This window comes from Prionailurus bengalensis, chromosome B4, assembly GCF_016509475.1.
Source record: "Prionailurus bengalensis isolate Pbe53 chromosome B4, Fcat_Pben_1.1_paternal_pri, whole genome shotgun sequence".
Taxonomy (NCBI): Eukaryota; Metazoa; Chordata; class Mammalia; order Carnivora; family Felidae; genus Prionailurus; species Prionailurus bengalensis.
In genome coordinates, this window is record NC_057358.1 from 15,968,038 (window position 1) to 15,988,762 (window position 20,725).

General features: G+C 46.1%; 2 protein-coding genes across 2 annotated transcripts in view; one reads left to right on the forward strand and one right to left on the reverse strand.

The window, feature by feature from the left end:
* The window catches only part of TRDMT1 (tRNA aspartic acid methyltransferase 1), a 77,875-nt gene extending 76,221 nt beyond the window's left edge, over positions 1–1,654 (reverse strand). The window contains exon 1 of the mRNA XM_043564686.1: positions 1,625–1,654. The gene's annotated coding sequence lies outside the window, so the exon portion shown is untranslated. The remainder of the gene's footprint in view (positions 1–1,624) is intronic.
* A 9,284-nt stretch (positions 1,655–10,938) lies between these two features.
* Positions 10,939–19,057, forward strand: VIM (vimentin). The gene is made up of 9 exons (XM_043564688.1): positions 10,939–12,341; positions 13,003–13,063; positions 15,396–15,491; positions 15,589–15,750; positions 16,283–16,408; positions 16,642–16,862; positions 17,330–17,373; positions 17,755–17,840; positions 18,688–19,057. The coding sequence occupies exons 1-9, from the start codon at positions 11,779–11,781 to the stop codon at positions 18,727–18,729; spliced, it is 1,401 nt and encodes a 466-aa protein (XP_043420623.1). The 5' UTR covers positions 10,939–11,778; the 3' UTR covers positions 18,730–19,057.
* Positions 19,058–20,725: the final 1,668 nt, after the last annotated feature.

Consider the following 20,725-nt stretch of genomic DNA (forward strand, 5'->3'; position numbering starts at 1 on the left):
AAGTTGAAATATCAATCCTTTTTTGTATCAACTTCTAAACCACCTCTTTGCCATCAATATCTCTACTCATTATTCTTGATGCTTATGCTTCACATTTTTCAATAATCAAAACACTTCACACATCCTCTTACAAATTCTGAATCTCTGACTTCATTCTGATGAGATCATTTGTGGCAATTAACAACGCATATGGTTTTCAGTTAGAAACTGTGGCCTCAAGATGCAAATGAATTGGCAAAGCCAATGGAACATGAGAGTCTTCTAGGATTTTACACACCTGGGTTGAATTTATTTCCTAATATAGAAAGCCGTGCCTTTTCTCACGAGAGTTTATTCTAGAATTTCAGAACCATGCCAATATATTTCACAATTCCCTAGTCATCAGATTGCCCTTCCCTGAGAAAGCAAGGTTCTTGCAAGCATCAGTCCCCCTAATTAAATTCCAGGCTTTTTAATTTTTTAGTCTTGAATTCTAAAAGTTAAAACATTCTTTTCTATTTATTCTTCATTTCCTCATAAATGAAGAGTCATAAACATCGCCTCTCCAGCCACTATATTGTTCATGCTCTTCATGGCCACAAATATTAAGAATTCACTAGCATAGTGGTTCTCAGACCTCAGCCTTCCTCAGAATCATCTGGAAGTCTTATTAAAAAACAGATTGTTGGGCCTCTGCTCCAAAGTTCTGATTCAGTGCATCTGGGGTGGGGACTGATGGCCTTTCCCACGCCAGGTGATGCTGGTATTGCTGGTCTGGGTACCACACTTTGAGAACCACTGGACTAGTGGGTCCCCTTAAAGGGGCCCCTCGGAAAAGCGCCCAGGCACTAAGCCTCATGAATCACACAAATGGTGCTCAGTGCCCTCGCCTCACGCTGAAGGCTCCTATCTGGAGGAAAAAGAAATGGTTGTCATGACTCATTGTCTTTTTCAGGCTTTTCCAGCCACAAAATTAAAAACAGAAAAGGGCTGCATTAAAAGCAAAATGAAAACAGCTAAATTTTGAGACTCCCAGCACGATTTCTGGGGTTAGAACAAAAGATGTAATGAGGACCCAGGTAAGCCCTGTGCTGACCACACTGAAGGTTGGAGCCATAGAAATTACCAGGCAAGACACCTGGCTCCTGGTTTTCTTTGCCTGTAGGAAGTTCTCCCATATCGTTCTCCAAACACATTATCGGCCTATAACTCTTTGAATTAATTCATTTCTTCTGCAACTTCTTTACTATATTTTAATGCAGAGAAATATCAATTGTCAATAAATACTGTTGGCACATCTTTCAGGTAGACAGTTAACCTGAAAGGAGAAGCGGGCAAAGGCGTTTCCTTCAAGTCCCTTTATTTTCATAATTATCATCTCCAGACGACTCTCAGTGGAGACTTTAAGTCCAGTTTTTCATCTCCTTGAGGGACAACTAAGGCATTTTAGGTTACGGTGCAAAGTACCTCAGTATTTTGGTTTACTTGCCAAAAGTACAACCAGTCTTTTGAATAACAGTGTTGCGTTAAATAACAAAAAAGTAACCGACAAGAGATGTTGTTAATATAAGATATAACACTTCTGCTTAGAAAATAGGCTTTAGTTCTACATTTAATATAGCAATATATTGCAAGAACTACTGACCTTTTACTCTGATCACCACTGAGTCCGTTAAATTTCAAAACATGAGCCAGCCAGCGAATAATATGCTACTGAGTAATAAACCCATGCCATCCAAATGAAGCTTTTTCTGTCCCCGTCCAAAGAAAAAGGAAAACAGAAGCATAATGGTAAGGTCACCGAAAACACAGATTTTGAAAGAAGTCGTTCTGTACGAGCATGAGTCACCAAAACTATTTCCTTAGTGATAAAAGTTGTCAGAGCAACCCAGAGGCCTCCCTACGCTAACAAGTACATGGGCAGTGTGTTGAGTTTCAAACCCACCAGTCATTTCCTTTACTTAATTGCTAACTGCTCTTCACCGGCTGCATTTGGGGCCTGTGTTTTATGCAGTCACCCGGCAACTAGTTATTATGCTATCTTTTATCAGGGAGAACAAAACAGTAAACTTCATATTTCCATGGATTTCAGGGTAAAAGTCGATGTTATTTCACCAAAGCACTTTGAACCTTGGGTGGGGGCGTTATGAAACGGCTGAACTAGATCTCAATGTGGCAGCACAATCATGCAAGACAGAGAGAGAAAAAGATTGAGCAGAGAAGAGAGAAGTATTTTGGGTGCCCCCTGCGTGCAAGGAAGGTGTTTTATTCATTTCTGTGTCCTTTGCACATAACGGGGATTCTGGCACATACTAGGACTCAAATACATGGAAGGAAGAGGGTCACTGGTTGTCTTCAGAATAATCCAATCTATTAAAGTAACTGTGCCACTACGGAGTTAAGATTTCATCCGGTTTATAATACTCACATGCATTCTTTTCCCCTTGGATCTACAATGGGACTTTCTTGCTCTTGCCCTTGTATATGTGTGATGCTTTAAGGATGCTCTATTTTAAAAGAACTGATGCTGATGAGCATTACTTGGAAAAACCTGATATGCAAAAGCAATAAGATTATTATTGCGCAAGAAATGTTTTACCTGGCTAGTAAGCTTATATGTATCCTCAGTAACACTGTTTAGTCTGGCCTTGAGAATCTTGGTTGTCAGGTAATCACTGAATCTCCCATATTTCAAAACTCTCCCATTATTCTCGGCCTATGCAATGTTAGTACCCCAAACGTTAATAAATCTCCCTAAAATTCAAACCAACAAGACAGTAAGTCAAAGATGCTCTTACTTACAGAGGCTACGTGTTCCAAAAACGTTGGTTCATTTCTTCTCCACCAGCAATGTGGTTGAGGATTTTCAGTCTTGTAATTGTATGCAGGAGTCATACACCATAACTATCAAATCATTCTGGTAGGCTGACTCAGAACTAAAAACTGAGATCTCCACAGAAAGTCCCTGAAAATGTCCATGGACATCCTGATGATTCATTAAGGGCACCATATTCTCTGAATCAAAAAGTGTTCTGTTGCTGCATCAGAACAGGAACAAAAGAAATCCAAAGAGATAGGACAGATAACATGAAAAGAACGCAAAGGGTCTTGGGCACATCACCAATTGTAGTGCAAAAATACCACAGTGTGTGAAGTACTGCCTTACAGTGAATTTTAGAGTGTGGGATCTGGAGCCAGAAGTCCTGGGTTCAAATCCCAGGTCTGCCACTTCCTGGCTGTGTGAGCTTGAGTAAGCTACTTAACTTCTCCGTGTCTCAGTTTCTTCATATGTATAATAGGGCTGTTGAGAGGATTCCGTAAGTTTATACATGGCAAATAAGTTTACACTTGGCATACAGTAGGCACTCAAAATAAGCAAGGTCTCATGATTACCATTAGTTTTCCAATCTGGGCCAGACTCCAATTTTAGTAATGATATCATGGTATGTCTGGTTATTATTATCATTGTTTAGAGTCCACGAGTCAAGAACTGTGAAAAACAATCCAGAGTCAGCAAAACAAAAACTGTGATCTTGACATGTAAATCTCTCTGCACTATATTCTGCTCACACATGTCAAAACTCCCGAAATTCTGGAGATGACAGATGAAGAAATTACAATACTGTATCAGAACAATTTTTCATGATTTATGATATGACGAAAACATATTTAATCTATATTAAGCTCAAATTCCATAATATTTTTGTACTTATTCTGTATATCCACATGTGTCCCATTAGAGGGCATGTTTCCAGTACTTAGCTAATCAGAAATACAAAATCTTACTCAATATTTTGGAAACCATTGCAGTAGAATTATGGAGAAAGCTGTCAACTCAAAATGGTCTTTCTTAGTTATTTGTCATAAATTTAATGGGTTTTCTTAATCTTTTGCCTTACATAGTTTTATCATTATGCCATCTTATATTTCCTTCCATTTGCATTTAGGGTTACTTTGATTTATGTATTTACTGTTTTTCTATTACTTTGTCTTTTGAGTTTCATTTCTAATCTCTACAAATCATAATGATCTTTGTCAGCACACGTAGAGACCAGTGTTTTATGGGGCATATTTTAAACACTGTGTTTATCAAACATATCTAAAAGTAAAATGCAATAGTCATTGTTTCTGAAGAAAATAATTTTGCTGGCAAAGTTAATGTGATATACCAGAAATAAAACATCTCCACATTTGTGGAAGGATTGGTCAATTAATCAGTCAGTTTTGAGATAAGTGGGATAGAGTTCTTTGATTGGTCTCAAATATACAGGAAAGACATTGTGGCTATCCAGATAATCAATATACTTCTGTTCCAACCTCACAGGTTACCACAAAGACAAATCAGAACTTGAAAAAATTTTTTTTCAGTTCTTGAAAAGAAAACCGTGCTATTCAACTGTTACTATCATTAGACCATTAATGAAATATCTCCTGAAAAAAAAAAAACTTGCATTTGTCTCACATCAACTTGAGTTTTTTGCACTAGGTTTTCCCTCCATCTGTTAATTAATGTCTTTCTCTCCCTCCTACATACTCATCACCTTCTGTCTCCTTCATCACAGACTGTACATTAGACTTTGATGAAGCTGTAAGTAATAAATAGCTCTAGGGGGAGACTATGATCTGCTTTTATTTCCCCCAAAAAGATTCAGAAAGATTTCTAGGAATGTGTCTTAAAGCTTTTTCTCTGAACTTTAGAAACTGTTCTAGAGGGTACTAAAGAAGTCCCCAAGTTTACAAATCTGTGGAAACCAGACCAACATACTCAAATCAGATAAGGAACAATATAAGGTAATTGATATTAACTCATATGAACAGGCTAGAAGGGCCATAAAGGGTAAAACGGCATGATCCAGCTTATATCTCACCTTCCTCTTGCGGTTTTATGTTATTGTTTTTTAAAGTTTATTTATTTAGGGGCACCTGGGTCGCTCACTCGGTTAAGCATCCGACTTTGGCTCAGGTCATGATCTCGTGGTCCGTGAGTTCAAGCCCTGCGTCGGGCTCTGTGCCAACAGTTCAGAGCCTGGAGCCTGCTTCGGATGCTGTGTCTCCCTCTCTCTCTGCCCGTCCCCTTCTCCTGCTCTGTCTCTCTCTGCCTCTCAGCAATAAACAAATGTTAAATTTTTTTTTTTAAATAAATAAAGTTTATCTATTTTGAGAGAGAGAGAGAGAGAGAGAGAGCGAGCAGTGGAAGGGCAGAGAGAGGGAGAGAGAGAGAATCCCAAGCAGCACAGAGGCTGACAAGGGGCTCAGTCTCACGAACCGTGAGATCACGACCTGAGCCAAGATCAAGAGTCAGACGCTTAACCAACGGAGCCAGCCAGGTGCCCATGGGGTTTTACATCAACTACAGAAGGGAAGATACTTCCAGGTAAGAGGATACAAGTGAGTTCTCTTTCACCTGAGATTAATTTCCCACCACATATTTTTTCTTCTGTGTATACCGCATCCATTCTCTCAGTTCCTGTCCAGAAAGTTCTGAGCCCTTTGACAAGCATGTCTTCTCTCTAACTTCATGGTCTGGAACAGTCATCCCCCTGTGCCATCACAGGACACCCGCCTCTCCCCGTTCAAGGGCAGGCTCCTTTTACCATGCACCTGATCTACGGCAAACAGCCCTCAAATCACTCATCCCCCAGATGCCACAACAGTCTTCCTAAAGCACAGCCACAGCATGCCTTTCTCCCAGGCACAAATGGCAGTGAATTCTCTCTGCCCACCACATTAATTATAAACTCCTCTCTCTCTGGCATTTCATCCTCCAACGCATGGTCCCGTATTAGCTTTTGATGCCCTTTCTCCCCTACAACAGCTCCAGAGTCGGGCCATACTGGGATTCTAGTCTTCCCTCAATGCCCCCCCCGAAACCCTGCCCTCTATGCGATTTCTTCTTAGTGGGGTTCATCAGTTTCGAACATTCTTTCTCTACCACAATAAGCTATAAAAATTGCACCCATTCTCCAAATACCACCTTTTCTAAATATATTTTCTGGTCTCCCCCAAGGGGATATGATCGTTCCTCCTAAAGCCCCTAGTATTTCATTCCTCTCTCTATGGGAGCACTCACCACATTCCACTCTGCATTACAGATCTTTATGTGGTTCCTAATCCTTTTACAAGGCTAGGAGCTTCCTGGAGCCACAGGCACTTTCTTACTGACCTGAACTAACAAGCATTGCAGAAAGTGTAGAAAATGAGGACAACTGTTTGTTAAATGGAATCTGAGAAAAGGCCTGAGCATGGGGAAATGTGGTATATTCGTGGAACAGAGAGCAGCTTAGGGCCCCCCTGAAACTGCTGTCCGGGGAGGAGCAGTGGAAAGAAGGATGGATGTTCACACCGGGCATGGCTTTCCAAGGACACAGTTGAATGTTATGAGCCTCAACCTCTTCCTTTAAAAAGGTTTTATTTATTTTTGAGAGAGAGAGAGAGAGCGGGGGAGGGAGAGCAGGGGGCAGGGCAGGGGCAGAGAGAGGAGGAACAGAGGATCTGAAGCAGGCTCCATGCCAACAGCAGAGAGCCTGAAGCAGGACTCGAACTCATGAACCTCAGGTGAGACCATGACCTAAGCCAAGGTCAGGCGCTGACCTTATTGAGCCACCCAGGTGCCCCAAGTCTCAACCTCCTTTGCAGCAAGACTTATGTTTCCTTTGTCATCTTTATTACAAACTGTAATTCCTTCCTTTGTCCCTTTACCTGAGTATTGCATCTCTGGGTCACATATGTGCCCACACAACTCAAGTCTACATCCCAACCAAGGGGGCCTGCATTGCACCTGCCTTGCTCACTTTCCTCAGTGTCGAGTGGAACTCCCGGCACATGGTAAATATTCAATAAATGTATTTTGAGAAAGTGGATGAAATCTGTGGATCATAATACACTGTAGAGATTAAATACAGTCACACGTAAAGTCACTAACTAGCACAATGCTTGAACATTGAATAGAATACTAGAACATTGAATAGCATACTAGAACTAGAACATTGAATAGAACATTACAATATTACCCTCGTCTCTCCCTTCTTTCCTTCCTTCCCTCTTCTGTGAATGGCTCATGCGTTAATCCATGCACTCAACAAAAAGGCTAGTGAACCAAAGAGAGAAAAATCTCTGCCCTCATGGAGGGCATTCTAATGAAGGAACGAGTGATTCACTTTGGGTCTTCAGGGAGTCTTGAGAATGTAGTTATTAAGAAGAGGTTGTGGCTCCAAGACAGACACGTTGGGAGGGGCGCGCAGAGCCTGGGGGGAGGACAGCCAATTCCAGCATCGCAGGGGTGAGACTCAAAATGACTCGGATGAGTGACGGCCACAAAACGGAGGAATGGATACAGGAAACAACGAGCCAGGACACCCCCTGGATCCGAGTGACCTAAGAGTAAGCAGTGGCCATGGTGATGACGGTTTCCAATCCGGGTAACGTGCCGTGTTGCCCTGGACTGGGAAGTTAGGAGGGGAAGCCGTTGGGGTTGGGGGGTTTCAGGGTGTGAGACGAGCTGTGTCTGCTTTTGGATATGATGCTCTGAAGAGACGGAAAGATGGAAAGAAATCGAGGTGAAAATGTTTAACTCTCAAAATTAACGATCTAGGGAGCGAGTGAAAACCAAACTCCCTTCGTATCTACTAGGAACCACTGTTCCATCCCCTGAATAACAGAAAGCATCATAGTCTCAGCACCTGCCAAGCTCCTTTCAGAGTCCTGCTACTTCACAGCGTAATCTGATAATTAACCTGCCTCTTCAGTTCCTGGAATGCAGAAAGGCCCTAAATAATATGTGTGAATTGAATTGCTTGATAGTAAGCAAGATCTCACCCTCGAGGAAGGCGGAGAGAAAAGAAAAGTGCATTTGGAGTCTGAAAGGCCCCAGGAGGAAGTCTTGCCCCCTCTCTCCCTCCTCTCGTAGTCACGGGGCCATGAGCAAATTGTTAGCCCACCTCTCAGACTCCTCAGCTGCAAAATGCACAATCAAACCCACCTTGCAAGAGGCTGAGAGAGCATTAAGTAAAATGCATGCAAAGTTCCCATCACCCAGCAGGCACAAAAATTAAAGCGCTGATGACATTGAGTATTATTATCTTTGTTACCACGCCTTCTTGGCGTTGCCGGGTTTCTCACGTCTCCTTTTATCCACCTTCTCGCTTCTCACATTCCATGCAGGCGATCCTGCTAGCGGCTGTCCTCCTGGCGTGGCCTCCCGCCAGCCAGCTTTCCGAAAGCCCCCACGGGCCCTAAGCTCGTCTGCACATGGCTGGCTGGTCCGTCAGTTCAAATCGCCCCAACTCAACTGACATCACCACAGCTTGCAAATTCCAAAATCGCTGTGAGTGCTTTAGATTTGGTCATGTTTACGCCTGGTCTACAAGTTCTACGGCGGTGTCCTTCTTTATCCACGACCGGCACCATGTTTGAAGCAGCTTCACGGTCTGGCATTTGAACACACCGCTGAGAGAGGCTGGCGTGGCCCTCAGAAAACACATATGAAGTGAGAAAGCTACGTCTGCATACTGTTTACTTCCAAAAGGTGACTGGGAACGCGGGGTGCAGAGATAGCAGGATTACTTGTCACCCTTGAGAACGGTGGTTCAGACAGAGGGGTCTCCCACACGGATGACTGACCCACTGGCTGAGGCACTGCACGAGGCAGACGTATCTCTGAATGAAGTTGATTCTCTAAGTCTCACGCGTTCCACATGAACGATTAAAGTGTTTTTGTAATCTCCACTTTTCCACGCCCTACAGCCCGCCGCTAACTATGGCAATTTCTAATAGGAAGGACATACTGGATATTGCATATCTGTGTGTGTGTGTGTGTGTGTGTGTGTGTGTGCGCATGCATTCTATGCCAAATGCTACGGATGGATACTTTGTGCCCTCATCTCCAATGCAACCCTATATGGAGACAGAGCCTTTGGGAGGTAATTAGGTTTAGATGAGGTGTTGATGGTGGAGCCCCCATTATGGGATTAGTGCCCTTTTAAGAAGTGGAAGAGACCACAGTTTGTCTTGGCTTCGCCACATGACGACACAGCAAGAAGGCAGCTCTCTGCACAGGAGAAAGCAGGTCCTTATCAGACACTGAATCTGCTGGCACTTTGATCTCGGACTTCCTGCCTCCAGAACTGTGAGAAATGAACGCTTGTTGGTTAAGCCACACTGTCTACGGTATTTTGTTATAGCGCCTGAGCTAAAACAGACAGAGAACATACCACCGTCCTGCCCGCGAATACAGATCGCGGACGGGTTAGAAAGGAGAAGGGGTACCCTAGAAATGGTGAGGAAGGCCAGAGTCCACCCCAGAGGAAGTCACCATAGCCCCGAGGAATTTGCTGTGGTCACCGACAGGGCACCGTGCCACACCACACCAGAGCCTTGCCCTCATTTTCCATGGTGACTCAGTCAGCAAGCAGCACCACCTCATTGCCCTGGGATCAGCATTTTAGGTGGGAGTAGGGCCCACCCTCGCCTCCTCCCCTGGGGAGATGGCTTTTTTCTCATCCTAAAAATGCCAGGCGCACTCACAATGGTGACATTTGCTGAGCAATGGCTTGGATCAAGAGCTCTCATGGAGCAAGAATAAAGGAAACCCACAGCAGGGGAGCTATGCAGCGAAGGTCCTGCACCTTGACCTTGGCTGTGCCACTTGCCAGAGCGCTCTGAAATGAGGTCAACAAAATATTACCTAGCAGAGGCTTGTACAGAGAAGCGGGGATAAACCCTTAATTTGGTCCCAAACTATTTTTCTTAAATGCCGGGTAACCTCCAGTACCACACCCACAGCCTTCACCCACCCTCCCACTCCCCCCAGAAAAAGGGGGAAGGATTTTACCATTTTTCTCCAAACTATCCACTATAGACTTTTACGGTGGTTTTGCGGTGAATCCATCTGGTACTCAATGTGTCCTCTAAACACACAACAACAACCACAACAAAATTCCATGATGTTTCAATTGCTGCTTAATCAACCACAGTAAGACTGTCGGCCTTTCCTCCCTTCATCTCCCTTTGGGGGTAAGCACTGTATTCTGCATTTACTAATACCGCAACCATGGTCCTTTACCTAGAAAGATTTGGGCGGCGGAATTCGACACTCCCTGGTGCCCTGGACCAGAAGGTTTTTGCTCTGTTTGCTCTGTAGACAGTTTTATCTCCCTCACTGGAAGACCAATTGCACTAATTCTTCTTGGAAAATAGGCCAAAAGGACCGGTGACATTTCCCAGACAAGTCTCCAGAATCCCGCAATGTGCCTCGCTGAACCAAAATGAACACATAAATCTATTTCCCCCAAACATTCTGTCATTTGAGTTATATAATTGCCTTTCATTAATCAGGTCGGAGCTTTAAAGCAACACCTAATTAATTCTATAATTGGCACAGATTATGCCTTTAATGACTTCCACTATAGCAGAAAAACCAATGATCTCTCAATTTGATTTTGAAACTACGGACGGACGCCGGGTTTCCTCTTTCACCCAGAACTTTCAGATCTTGTTAAAACTCGGGTGTGGTTTCACGGGGGTGGGGGGGGGGGCACTGAGGGGAGCCCAGAGGGAAGGGTGGGAGGGAACTTTGCAAGAAAACCCTTCCCCGAGGGCATTCGTGATGCCAGAGACCGGTGTTTGGCAGCTATCTGGGGTCTGCAAGAAGTTTCCTGCTAATGGGAAGTCCGCGCATTTGGAGCAAAATCGGACTTGCGCGAGTTGTTAACAACTTAGGGGCGCTCTAGGATCCTCGCGGGCGAACCGCACACAAGAAAGAGGAGGCCCGACTAGAAGTTGGGTAAAACTTAGAATCAACAGGGCGTGCGCGGCCGAGGAGACTTGAGTCAATCTCGTCTAACGGTTTCCCGAACCGCTAGGAGCCCTCAACCTCGGCGGGCAGCAGGGCTCCGGTGACTCACTGCCAGTGACTCAGCGACCCCACCCCTCTCGCCCCCCCCGCCCCCCGCCCCTCGGGCTTTCCTCGGCCGCAGCCTCGAAGCTCGCGCCGTCCAAAGCCACACCGAGCCCGTTAGGTCCCTGAACCTAAGGAACCCCCACGACAAGAGGCTGGAAAGATTCGTGGGCCAAAGCGGGCGGTGCGCCAAGCCTGCTCGGGACCCCAGCTCCGTGTTCTGGGCTGTGCGCGCCCCCAACGCCCGCTCCAATCTCAGGCGTTCTTTGTTCCTTTCTCCGCGCCTTCCACGCCTCGGGATCCCCCCCTCTTCCTGCCCCTTTGCCCGCGGGTCTCCCCACCCACCAGCCCCGAGCAGAACACTGGCCTGCAGCGGAGCGCCCCTCCCACCCGCCCGCCTCCTCCCAGGCCTCTTTGGCCCAGTGCCTGGGGACCCCTCCGGTCCGGTCCCGGGCAGGGTTCCCTACCACCGCGCGACCCCGCCTTTTTCAGCACCCACTGGGAGCAGAGCTCAGGCCAACATCAGGAAAGCCCCCGAAAGTCCCAGCCCACCCAAAAAGTAACGGGAAGGTGCCCAGTCCCGGGCTGCAGAGGGGCGGAGAGGAAGGCTCGAGGGCGCCCCCGCCCCAACCCCCGCCCACCCTTCCCGCATCTCGTCGGGTCCCCATTGGCTGGCGCTCTCCGCGGCTGGGATGGCAGTGGGAGGGGACCCTCTTTCCTAACCGGGTTATAAAAACTGCGCCCTCGGCCCGGTCCGGTCCTCTGCCACTCTCGCTTCGGGATCCCCCGCGCCAGAGACGCAGCAGCGCTCCCACCGCCCACACCCACCGCGCCCTCGCTCGCCTGTCCTCCCCGAGCCAGTCCGCGCCGCCGCAGCCGCCCAGCCCACCGCCACCGTCTCAGCCATGTCCACCAGGTCTGTGTCCTCGTCCTCCTACCGCAGGATGTTCGGCGGCCCCGGCACCGGGAGCCGGCCGAGCTCCAGCCGGAGCTACGTGACCACGTCCACCCGCACCTACAGCCTGGGCAGCGCGTTGCGCCCCAGCACCAGCCGCAGCCTCTACGCCTCGTCCCCGGGCGGCCCGTACGCCACGCGCTCCTCGGTGGTGCGCCTGCGGAGCAGTGTGCCCGGTGTGCGTCTGCTGCAGGACTCGGTGGACTTCTCGCTGGCCGATGCCATCAACACCGAGTTCAAGAACACCCGCACCAACGAGAAGGTGGAGCTGCAGGAGCTGAACGACCGCTTCGCCAACTACATCGACAAGGTGCGCTTCCTGGAGCAGCAGAACAAGATCCTGCTGGCCGAGCTCGAGCAGCTCAAGGGCCAGGGCAAGTCGCGCCTGGGGGACCTCTACGAGGAGGAGATGCGGGAGCTGCGCCGGCAGGTGGACCAGCTCACCAACGACAAGGCCCGCGTCGAGGTGGAGCGCGACAACCTGGCCGAGGACATCATGCGGCTCCGGGAGAAGTAAGGCGGCGCCCACCTCGGGGCTGCGGGAGGGAGGGAGGGGGGTACGGGGCCCCCGCGAGAAGCCGCCACGCCCTTGGGGATGTGGCTCGGGCGGTGGCTGTCTGGGGGACAGCGGGTGAGCGGGGCGGTGGCTTCGGCGGCGCAGCCCCGCCCTGCACCCAGACCTTGCAGTTCGCATTTCCTCTCCCCTCCCCCCCCCCCACTCATTGCCCAAGAACACCCTGCTTCAGGTTACAGATTTCTTAAAACTACCACTTTGTAGCCGAAGGCCCTTAAAAGCAACGAGCGCGATCTCCCCCAAACTTTTAGAAAGTTTCCTGGCCCCTTCTGGCGTGCGGCCATCATGGGGCGGGAGAAGGGAAGAGGGGAGGGGTGTGGAGGCTGCGAGACAAAGGGATTGCAGAGGTTCCTCGGAGGCGGGGTGGGGGCGTTCGCCGTGCAGGTTGGCGTGGCGGCCGTGATTGCTTTTGCACACTGCGGGCCGAGGTCCCGCTAAAACTTGCGGAGGGCGGCAGTCCTAAAAGCCGCAGTCGCCGGCTGCCCGCAGAGGTGGCGCAGCGGCTCTCGTCTCGCGGCGCCGCGACGTGGTGGTTGGGTGTGGCCGCCCCACCCCTGGCGGGGTCCCAGTTCCCTTTTGGTTAATGCGCGACTGTTTCAGGTTGCAGGAGGAGATGCTTCAGAGAGAGGAAGCCGAGAGCACCCTGCAATCTTTCAGACAGGTTTGTAGATTCTGTTCCCACTTGCACAGCCACCGGACCCCGCCCCATCAACCCACGGGCAATTCTCAAAAGTTACTCAACCCAAGTCTAGAGAGCGCAAAACTTCACTTCTGTGCGCAAAGCCCCCTAGCGGCAGAAAGACCGCAGATCGGAAATTGTCCGAATAAAAACCCTTGAATGGGGTGAAGCCTTTCCTTAGGACATAAAGAAAGTCTTTGATTTTTTACTTTGTTTCGACGTTTTTTTTCAAAAAAAAAAATTTTTTTTTCCGTTTTGTTTTTGAAACACATTGACATTCAGATTCTGAACAGTTACAGTTTGATGTAGATAAAGGTTTGCTAAAGTCAAGTTGGCTAACTTTTACAAGGCCACCAGAAAGCACAGTTATGCCCTGTACTTTAAAATGTAAATGTACAGGGGGACAAGAAACTTAGTTTCACTGGATGGAAGCCAGCAAGTGTCTTTTCTTCTGTGCAAGTTCCATGGCGGCTTTAAAGTTATATGGAACTATCCCCAGGCACAACTATTTTGTGATCTAATAAGGGTGAAAAGGAGCCATCTGTCCTCTGGGCTGAAAGGTATTAATGGTTTCTACGGGCTTCACTATGGAATGTAGATACAGACATTCTGGCAAGTGTGGTGGCTCAGGACAGAAATAATAGGAGTCTTTGTGTTCCCAGAGAAGCTTTGCAACAGGCTGCATTCTTATTGAATATGTAATGATGTAAGCACAGTCCTGGTCGGACACAAGTATTTGCTAACATCCGTTATCTAATCTCTGGCCCAGACTTGTGAAGTATATTCTTAAAGCTACAATCATAATTCACATTTTGAAAGGCCTTTCTTGATTTGGTTTCTTAAATTCTTTAGCACATCCTCCACAAGAACCTAAGGCTGAAGAACGGATTTTCAGTAAAGGACTTTTTGCTCCAAAGTTAGATAGACTTAAAGGATTTTTAGCTTGAAATTAGAATTCAAAAGCCGGAAGAGCTGCCAGCATAGTTTTCTTCCCCTGAACACTTACTGGCATGGCTATAAAAGCTCTCCGAGGAATAGTCTAGAATAACATTTTGAAGCAGAAATACACTTACCAGATTAAGTTAAACACTGCAGTGTGTGCTTCATTTTAGTAACCGAGCATTTATGATCATCATATCTATAACGTTTTCTGCAGAGCAGTGAGTTAATATGAAACAATATTATTAGGAAAGATCTCCTGTTTAGGGATTAGGTAAAATCCCTCATAGTCTCCTCAATGAAGTAGAATGTCCCCCGTTGAACTTTTTTATAGAGGGCAGTAAATTATCTTTTGCATCTCTTTTAGGGCTTAACAAGCAAAAATGAATTTTGCCCAAGCCTGTTTTTTTTTCTTTTTTGTTATCACTCATTCCTCATTCACGTTTCCATGAAGGTGATAGAGGTGTCTTTGAAGACTGTAATGCTATAAACCATACACTGAGTACAGTTGCTTACAAAATAAGAGGTGTAAAGATTCTCGTGACGTTTCCTTGAGGGGACATAAAATCTTTGGGACGTAGCAGGTTACAAGTGGTGGAAACAGAAGAGAGCCAGAGCGGCAAGAATTATTCACATAGTTTCATTACATGCATTTTGAGCAGTCATTCTGAAACAAACCTAGTAACAGAATTTACACCGTGCTCAGCGGAAGGGATGGACACACCCTTGTAGGATGTGCTACGAGAGGAAGCAGAGAAAATACAGTCCAGAATTTACATTTCGTTTCCTTACGTGCCTGAACTGAATCTTTGCCAGTTTTGAGTTGGAGTATAAATCTAGCCTGTAACCTGAATGCCAGATGACTACACACTCGCTTTGAATTCTAAGGATAAGGTTCAGAAGTTTGAGTCGAGAAAAAATAGAGCTCATGGATCCACTGACACTTTCAAAGCACAAATTTCTGTTCTGCGTACTCTCAGGTATAATGAAGTGAGATCTGGCCAACCCTATGATCGTCACGTTATCTCGCGACATGATAAAACAAATCTTAAAAATGCTGTCACGTGGATTTTAATGACCGATGAAGTACGGTTTGCCCTGTTCAGTTTAACATTTATCTGCATCCAAATTGCTTATCAGCCACCTAGAACACAACACAGTGGGTCACAATTCAAATTAGTTAACGAAGCAAAGAAAGTAGAGTATGTTATAGTACTGGGTGACTTACGGACCTAATGCAAAAGTCATAAAATCTGTCAACAATCTCTTCACAGTGAAGAGACTAAGCTCATGTGATTGATTTAAAATGAATCCATGAGATAGGCCTTGGGCTTCAGCAGCCCCCCAATGCCCGTCTCTTCTCTTTTCCAACCAGGATGTTGACAACGCTTCTTTGGCACGTCTTGACCTTGAGCGCAAAGTGGAATCCTTGCAGGAAGAGATTGCCTTTTTGAAGAAACTACATGATGAGGCAAGTGGAGCCCCTTTTTGTGGGCGAATGTGGGTGAACGTGGGTGAAGTTGTCCCCAGATGTGGCTCGACCGACCTCCTGTCTGTTCTTTCTTCAGGAAATCCAAGAGCTACAGGCTCAGATCCAGGACCAGCACGTCCAAATCGACGTGGATGTTTCCAAGCCTGACCTCACCGCTGCCCTGCGGGATGTGCGCCAGCAATATGAAAGCGTGGCTGCCAAGAACCTTCAGGAGGCTGAAGAATGGTACAAGTCCAAGGTAGGACGCTAGTCCGTGTGGCTAGAACAAAAGAAGAGCGTTTTGCTCTGAAAATGCTTGCACCCGTCTGTGATTCCTATACATACCCATTAGCTCCAGTCAGAAAGCTGGCTTGAACGTCTTCAAACTTCTTCAACTTCTTGTTCAAGTTTAATTTGTTGCTGCAGCCTCCCCATCACTCACGCCTTCTCTTTTCCACCCCTCCTTCTTAACCCTACATCAAAGTAACTCCCAACACCATGCCCTTGACCTCCACCCTTGAACGAGGGCAGTAGATCACGTCTCTACTTGAACATATCAGTGTCGGCATTCCATCGCTCCCCCTCTGCTTTTCAGAACAGAAATGCAGACATATTCTGAGAGACAAGGAGATTTGAAGTTAAAAATACGGAGCGTGGTTTGGATTACGTGTCGTTTATTTGTTTGGTCACCATCTTTAAGATCTGCCGTTTTTCTGGGGAAGGTAGAATCTTAGAGGATTGGAAACCAAGTCGCTTGGGGGGGTCTACATTTTTTATTTGTTTTTTGACAGTTTGCTGACCTCTCTGAGGCTGCTAACCGGAACAATGATGCCCTGCGCCAGGCGAAGCAGGAATCAAATGAGTACCGGAGACAGGTCCAGTCCCTCACCTGCGAAGTGGACGCCCTCAAAGGGACTGTGAGTATCAGACCCCCGTAAAAGAGGGAACATAACCAGTCTGCACCATCCACATGGACCGAGCTAATGGCGATATCTGAACAAAACTTCAAATGAAGAAAAAGTGATTTTTTTAATCCAAAGACCATGAGTTGTCAGGACGGGTTCAAAAAAGCACTTTGGGGTCTGAAGATTTGAGCTTACATGGGCCTTATCATTCTAATACTTGAGCCTTTCTTCCCCCCCCCCTGCAGAACGAGTCTCTGGAACGCCAGATGCGTGAAATGGAAGAGAACTTTGCCGTCGAAGCTGCTAACTACCAAGACACTATTGGCCGCCTGCAGGATGAGATTCAGAACATGAAGGAGGAAATGGCTCGTCACCTTCGCGAATACCAAGACCTGCTGAATGTTAAGATGGCTCTTGACATTGAGATCGCCACCTACAGGAAGCTGCTGGAAGGCGAGGAGAGCAGGTATGGCACGAGGGTTTGTGTGCCTGAATTAATAGCCACCGTGTATTAGGTATTCTGTCACTCATTTGACATTCCTCACCTCATTTCATCTTGGGAACATATCTTCAAGGTAGCTACTGACCACTTTTTACAGATACGGAACCTTCGGTCAGGAGGTTTAGTAACTTGCCCTAGTTAGAGTTAGTCAGGGGCAGAGCTGGGATTTGAACTCTTAACTCTCTGAGCGCCAACGCTCTTCCCACTCTGTGATGCCTCCAGTTCACGCCCCTGTGGAGAAGATACTTGGGGTAAAAGATTGTAAACGTACTAATGAGGCCACTCGTAGGTAAATATGTTTGAAGCAAATCCCTCACACCATGAACTACAGGAATACGTTGTCTCCTTTGATGAAAACAAGAAGGGAATGAATTCGTGCCTTATTGTTTGAGCTGTTTTCCAAAAATTTTACTGTTTTTATCTTTTTATAGGATTGCTCTGCCTCTTCCCAACTTTTCTTCCCTGAACCTGAGGGGTAAGCATGTGATTGCCCTTTTTTGAAAAATTTTAGCAGCTTTGTAAACCAGTCTGTTCATGATAAAGCACTCATTTGTTAAATGATACTTGGAAATGCCATACAAATTAAAATCCTGTAAAATGTCCATAGTTTTTAGATCCAAGTACTGGCTTACAGTCTGTGCTTCCAGTTAAATTTAAACCACATTGACTTCTTCCTTTGGGGTGTAACTGAAATAGTCCATCTTGATGCTGGGCTTTCAAACGGGTATTAAGTCTCTAGAATTCTTTTGGGAGCAGCACTTTGAGCAATTATGAACCACAGTCATAATTCTTTGGCCAGTTACTTGTTTTTTTCAAGTGTCCTTTTTCCTCATTTGGGGCTTTTTTCTTTATTCAGAAACCAATCTGGATTCACTTCCTCTGGTTGACACTCACTCAAAAAGAACACTTCTGATTAAGACGGTCGAAACCAGAGATGGACAGGTTGGTATCTTTCACTCAAAATCGGCATCATCTCAGGCCGGCATTGATAGCCTTGTGAATCACTAAGTCTGTATCTCATATACACCTGGTTAATTGGGGGGGGGGTTCCGTTTCACCCGTGACCCCTCAAAAGAGAATAGGCCTCTTCTCCTGGCATGACCCCCAGCCAACTAATTATTTGGTTCCTCAATGTGGAGGTGAGATCACAATCTACCTATAGTCCAAAATAAAGGATTTCTTTCTATGGTCCTTAATTTAAAATGGGAGCACAGCCTCTTTCCTTTACTTTCTAGACTCGCTTCATGAGCTCCTTCATTAGAACCTCAATCCCAGGAATGTTTTGATCCTGGACATATGGCCTTCCCTGCTGACTGCCTCCTCAACGCTCCTGTGTCCTTTGACGTAGTGCAGGGACATGCCCTACGATCACTTCGTTTCTTGTTCGTTCCCTATGCCAAGAAAGAAATGGCCGAAATCTATTGTAACCTTCGTGGAATCTTCCCTTGCCCATAAACTTCAAGTGTACGTTCTGTACAATTAGAATGCCTTCATTGCTTTTAAACTTTGCTGCATAGGATGATCACAGCATCCTTCAGAAACATAGTTCAGTTTTCTTTTCTTAAACCCTAACATTCCATTGGATACTTAATCTGCTTGTAGGTGAAGAGCGGCTTATGTACGCATCTGTCCCTTCTAGCTGGGACCCTTCTTGTGTATAATCAACATGATCTGCCTGTTTTCACAATAAATTCTATTTCGTAGGGATTTTTCTTTGTCGTGCTCAATGGGGTAGCTGAATCTTTAGCATGTCGTACCGTATTTGATTTGAATTTGAATTTTTTTGCAGGTTATCAATGAAACTTCTCAGCATCACGATGACCTTGAGTGAAGATTGCACAGACTCGGTGCAGCAGTATATTACCAGCAAGAATAAAAAAAAAAAAAAAGAAATCCATATCTTAAAGAAACAGCTTTCAAGTGCCTTTCTGCAGTTTTTCAGGAGCGCAAGATAGATTTGGAATAGGAATAACCTTTAGTTCTTAAGAACCAACACTCTTAAAAGATTTAGAGAAAAGTTTACAAACATAATCTAGTTTACGAAGAAAACTTGTGCTAGGATACTTTTTAAAAAGTATTTTTGAATACCATTAAAACTGCTTTTTTCCAACAAGTGTCTGACCAACTTGTTTCTGCTTCAATAAATCTTTGGAAAACTCTTTGGCTGTGTTAACTTATTTGATAATATCTCCACAGTTCTCCAAAGTTTACGAGGATATATGTGTTAGTCAAATACTTTTTAGTCCTACTGGTTCATTTGTCACAAAAATCTAAGCTAACTTGATAAATCCAACTTATCTATGCTTGAGGTATAGTTCTTAACTGAGTCATTTACAGGTAGACTTCACTTCTTTTCAATTACATTATTTGAACTTAAATAGACGATCTATCATAAAATAACTTATACGAAAATGACAGGTCTTTTCACAAGATGAGTTCAGCAGGGTCCATGTCCAGGTGTGATTTCATTCTAGCAAACAGACTTTCTAAACCCAAAGACTTAGGCTGAATGAAAACTTCTGGGGGAATGCAGCATATGGGAAGCTCGGACTCCCCCATGGGAGTTAGAATATATGGCAATGGCAGTGCGTCGGGTGCATCTCTGTTAGCAAGAGGCAGGAAGGGACAGGTCCATCAAGTTTCAGCGAATGACACTTGCATTTCTGTGTCTAACTATATATATATGATATCTATAGGTGTACTTTTTAAATGTTTATTTTTGAGAGAGCGTGAGTTGGGAAGGGGCAGAGAGAGGGAGACGCAGAATTCAAAGCGGGCTCCAGGGTCTGAGCGGTCAGCACAAGAGCCTGACGCGAGGCTAGAACTCACAAACCACGAGATCGTGACCTGGGCTGAAGTCGGATACTTGACCGACTGAGCCATCCAGGCACCTCTATCAATAGATATTTTTAAAGACTTTGGTGTTTGCAGACAGAAAATAAGGGAAAATCCCTACCTTCTAGCTGAGGGGTTTAATACTTGCGAATCACAAGGTAAAGTGATGCTAAGCGTAATGAGCTTGCAAAACCTGGAACAGTGAGAATAAATGGTACAGTCGGGAGAAGATTCAGGACCCAGGGGATGGATAGAGGGGTAGAGTTGAGATAAAACAGGACACAGAGGGTTGGAGCACCTGGGTGGCTCGCTCGGTTAAGCATCCAACTCTTGATTGCGGCTCAGGTTGTGATCTCATGTTTGTGGGATCAAGCCCCATGTGGGGCTCTGCACTGACAGAACGGAGCCCGCTTGGGATTCTCTCACTTCCTCCCTCTCTTCCCCTCCCCTGTCCACACTCTCTCTTTCTTAAAATAAATAAACTTAAATTGGGGGCGGGGAGGCACCTGGGTGGCTCCGTCAGTTGAGCGTCCGACTTCGGCTCAGGTCATGATCTCATGGTTTGCGAGTTCAAGCCCCACATCGGGCTCACTGCTGACAGCGCAGAGCCCGCTTTGGATCCTCTGTCTCCCTCTCTGCCCCTCCCCCACTTGCACTCTCTCAAAAATAAATAAAACATCACCAAAAAAAATTTTTTTAATAGGGGACAGAGGGTATTGCCTGGAGGCAAAGGAGTCGTAATGGTTGGTAGTGTGTGTGTTCTGGGGGGAATTCCTTTGGGTAAAACCCTGTACTTCTCAACCTCCCGGATTTCCTCTATAATATGATCCCCTCTCCTCCAGGAACGATGTGGTGGGCGTTTGCTGTAACGTGCAGGCATTCGCCTCTACCTCTCTTGAGTTGCCAAGGGGAATAGTAGGTAGTGCATGCAAAGCCCGCCTCAGTGCCAGACATTGTGTGCTGAGTAACACTGGCTGCGATTGACATCGCTT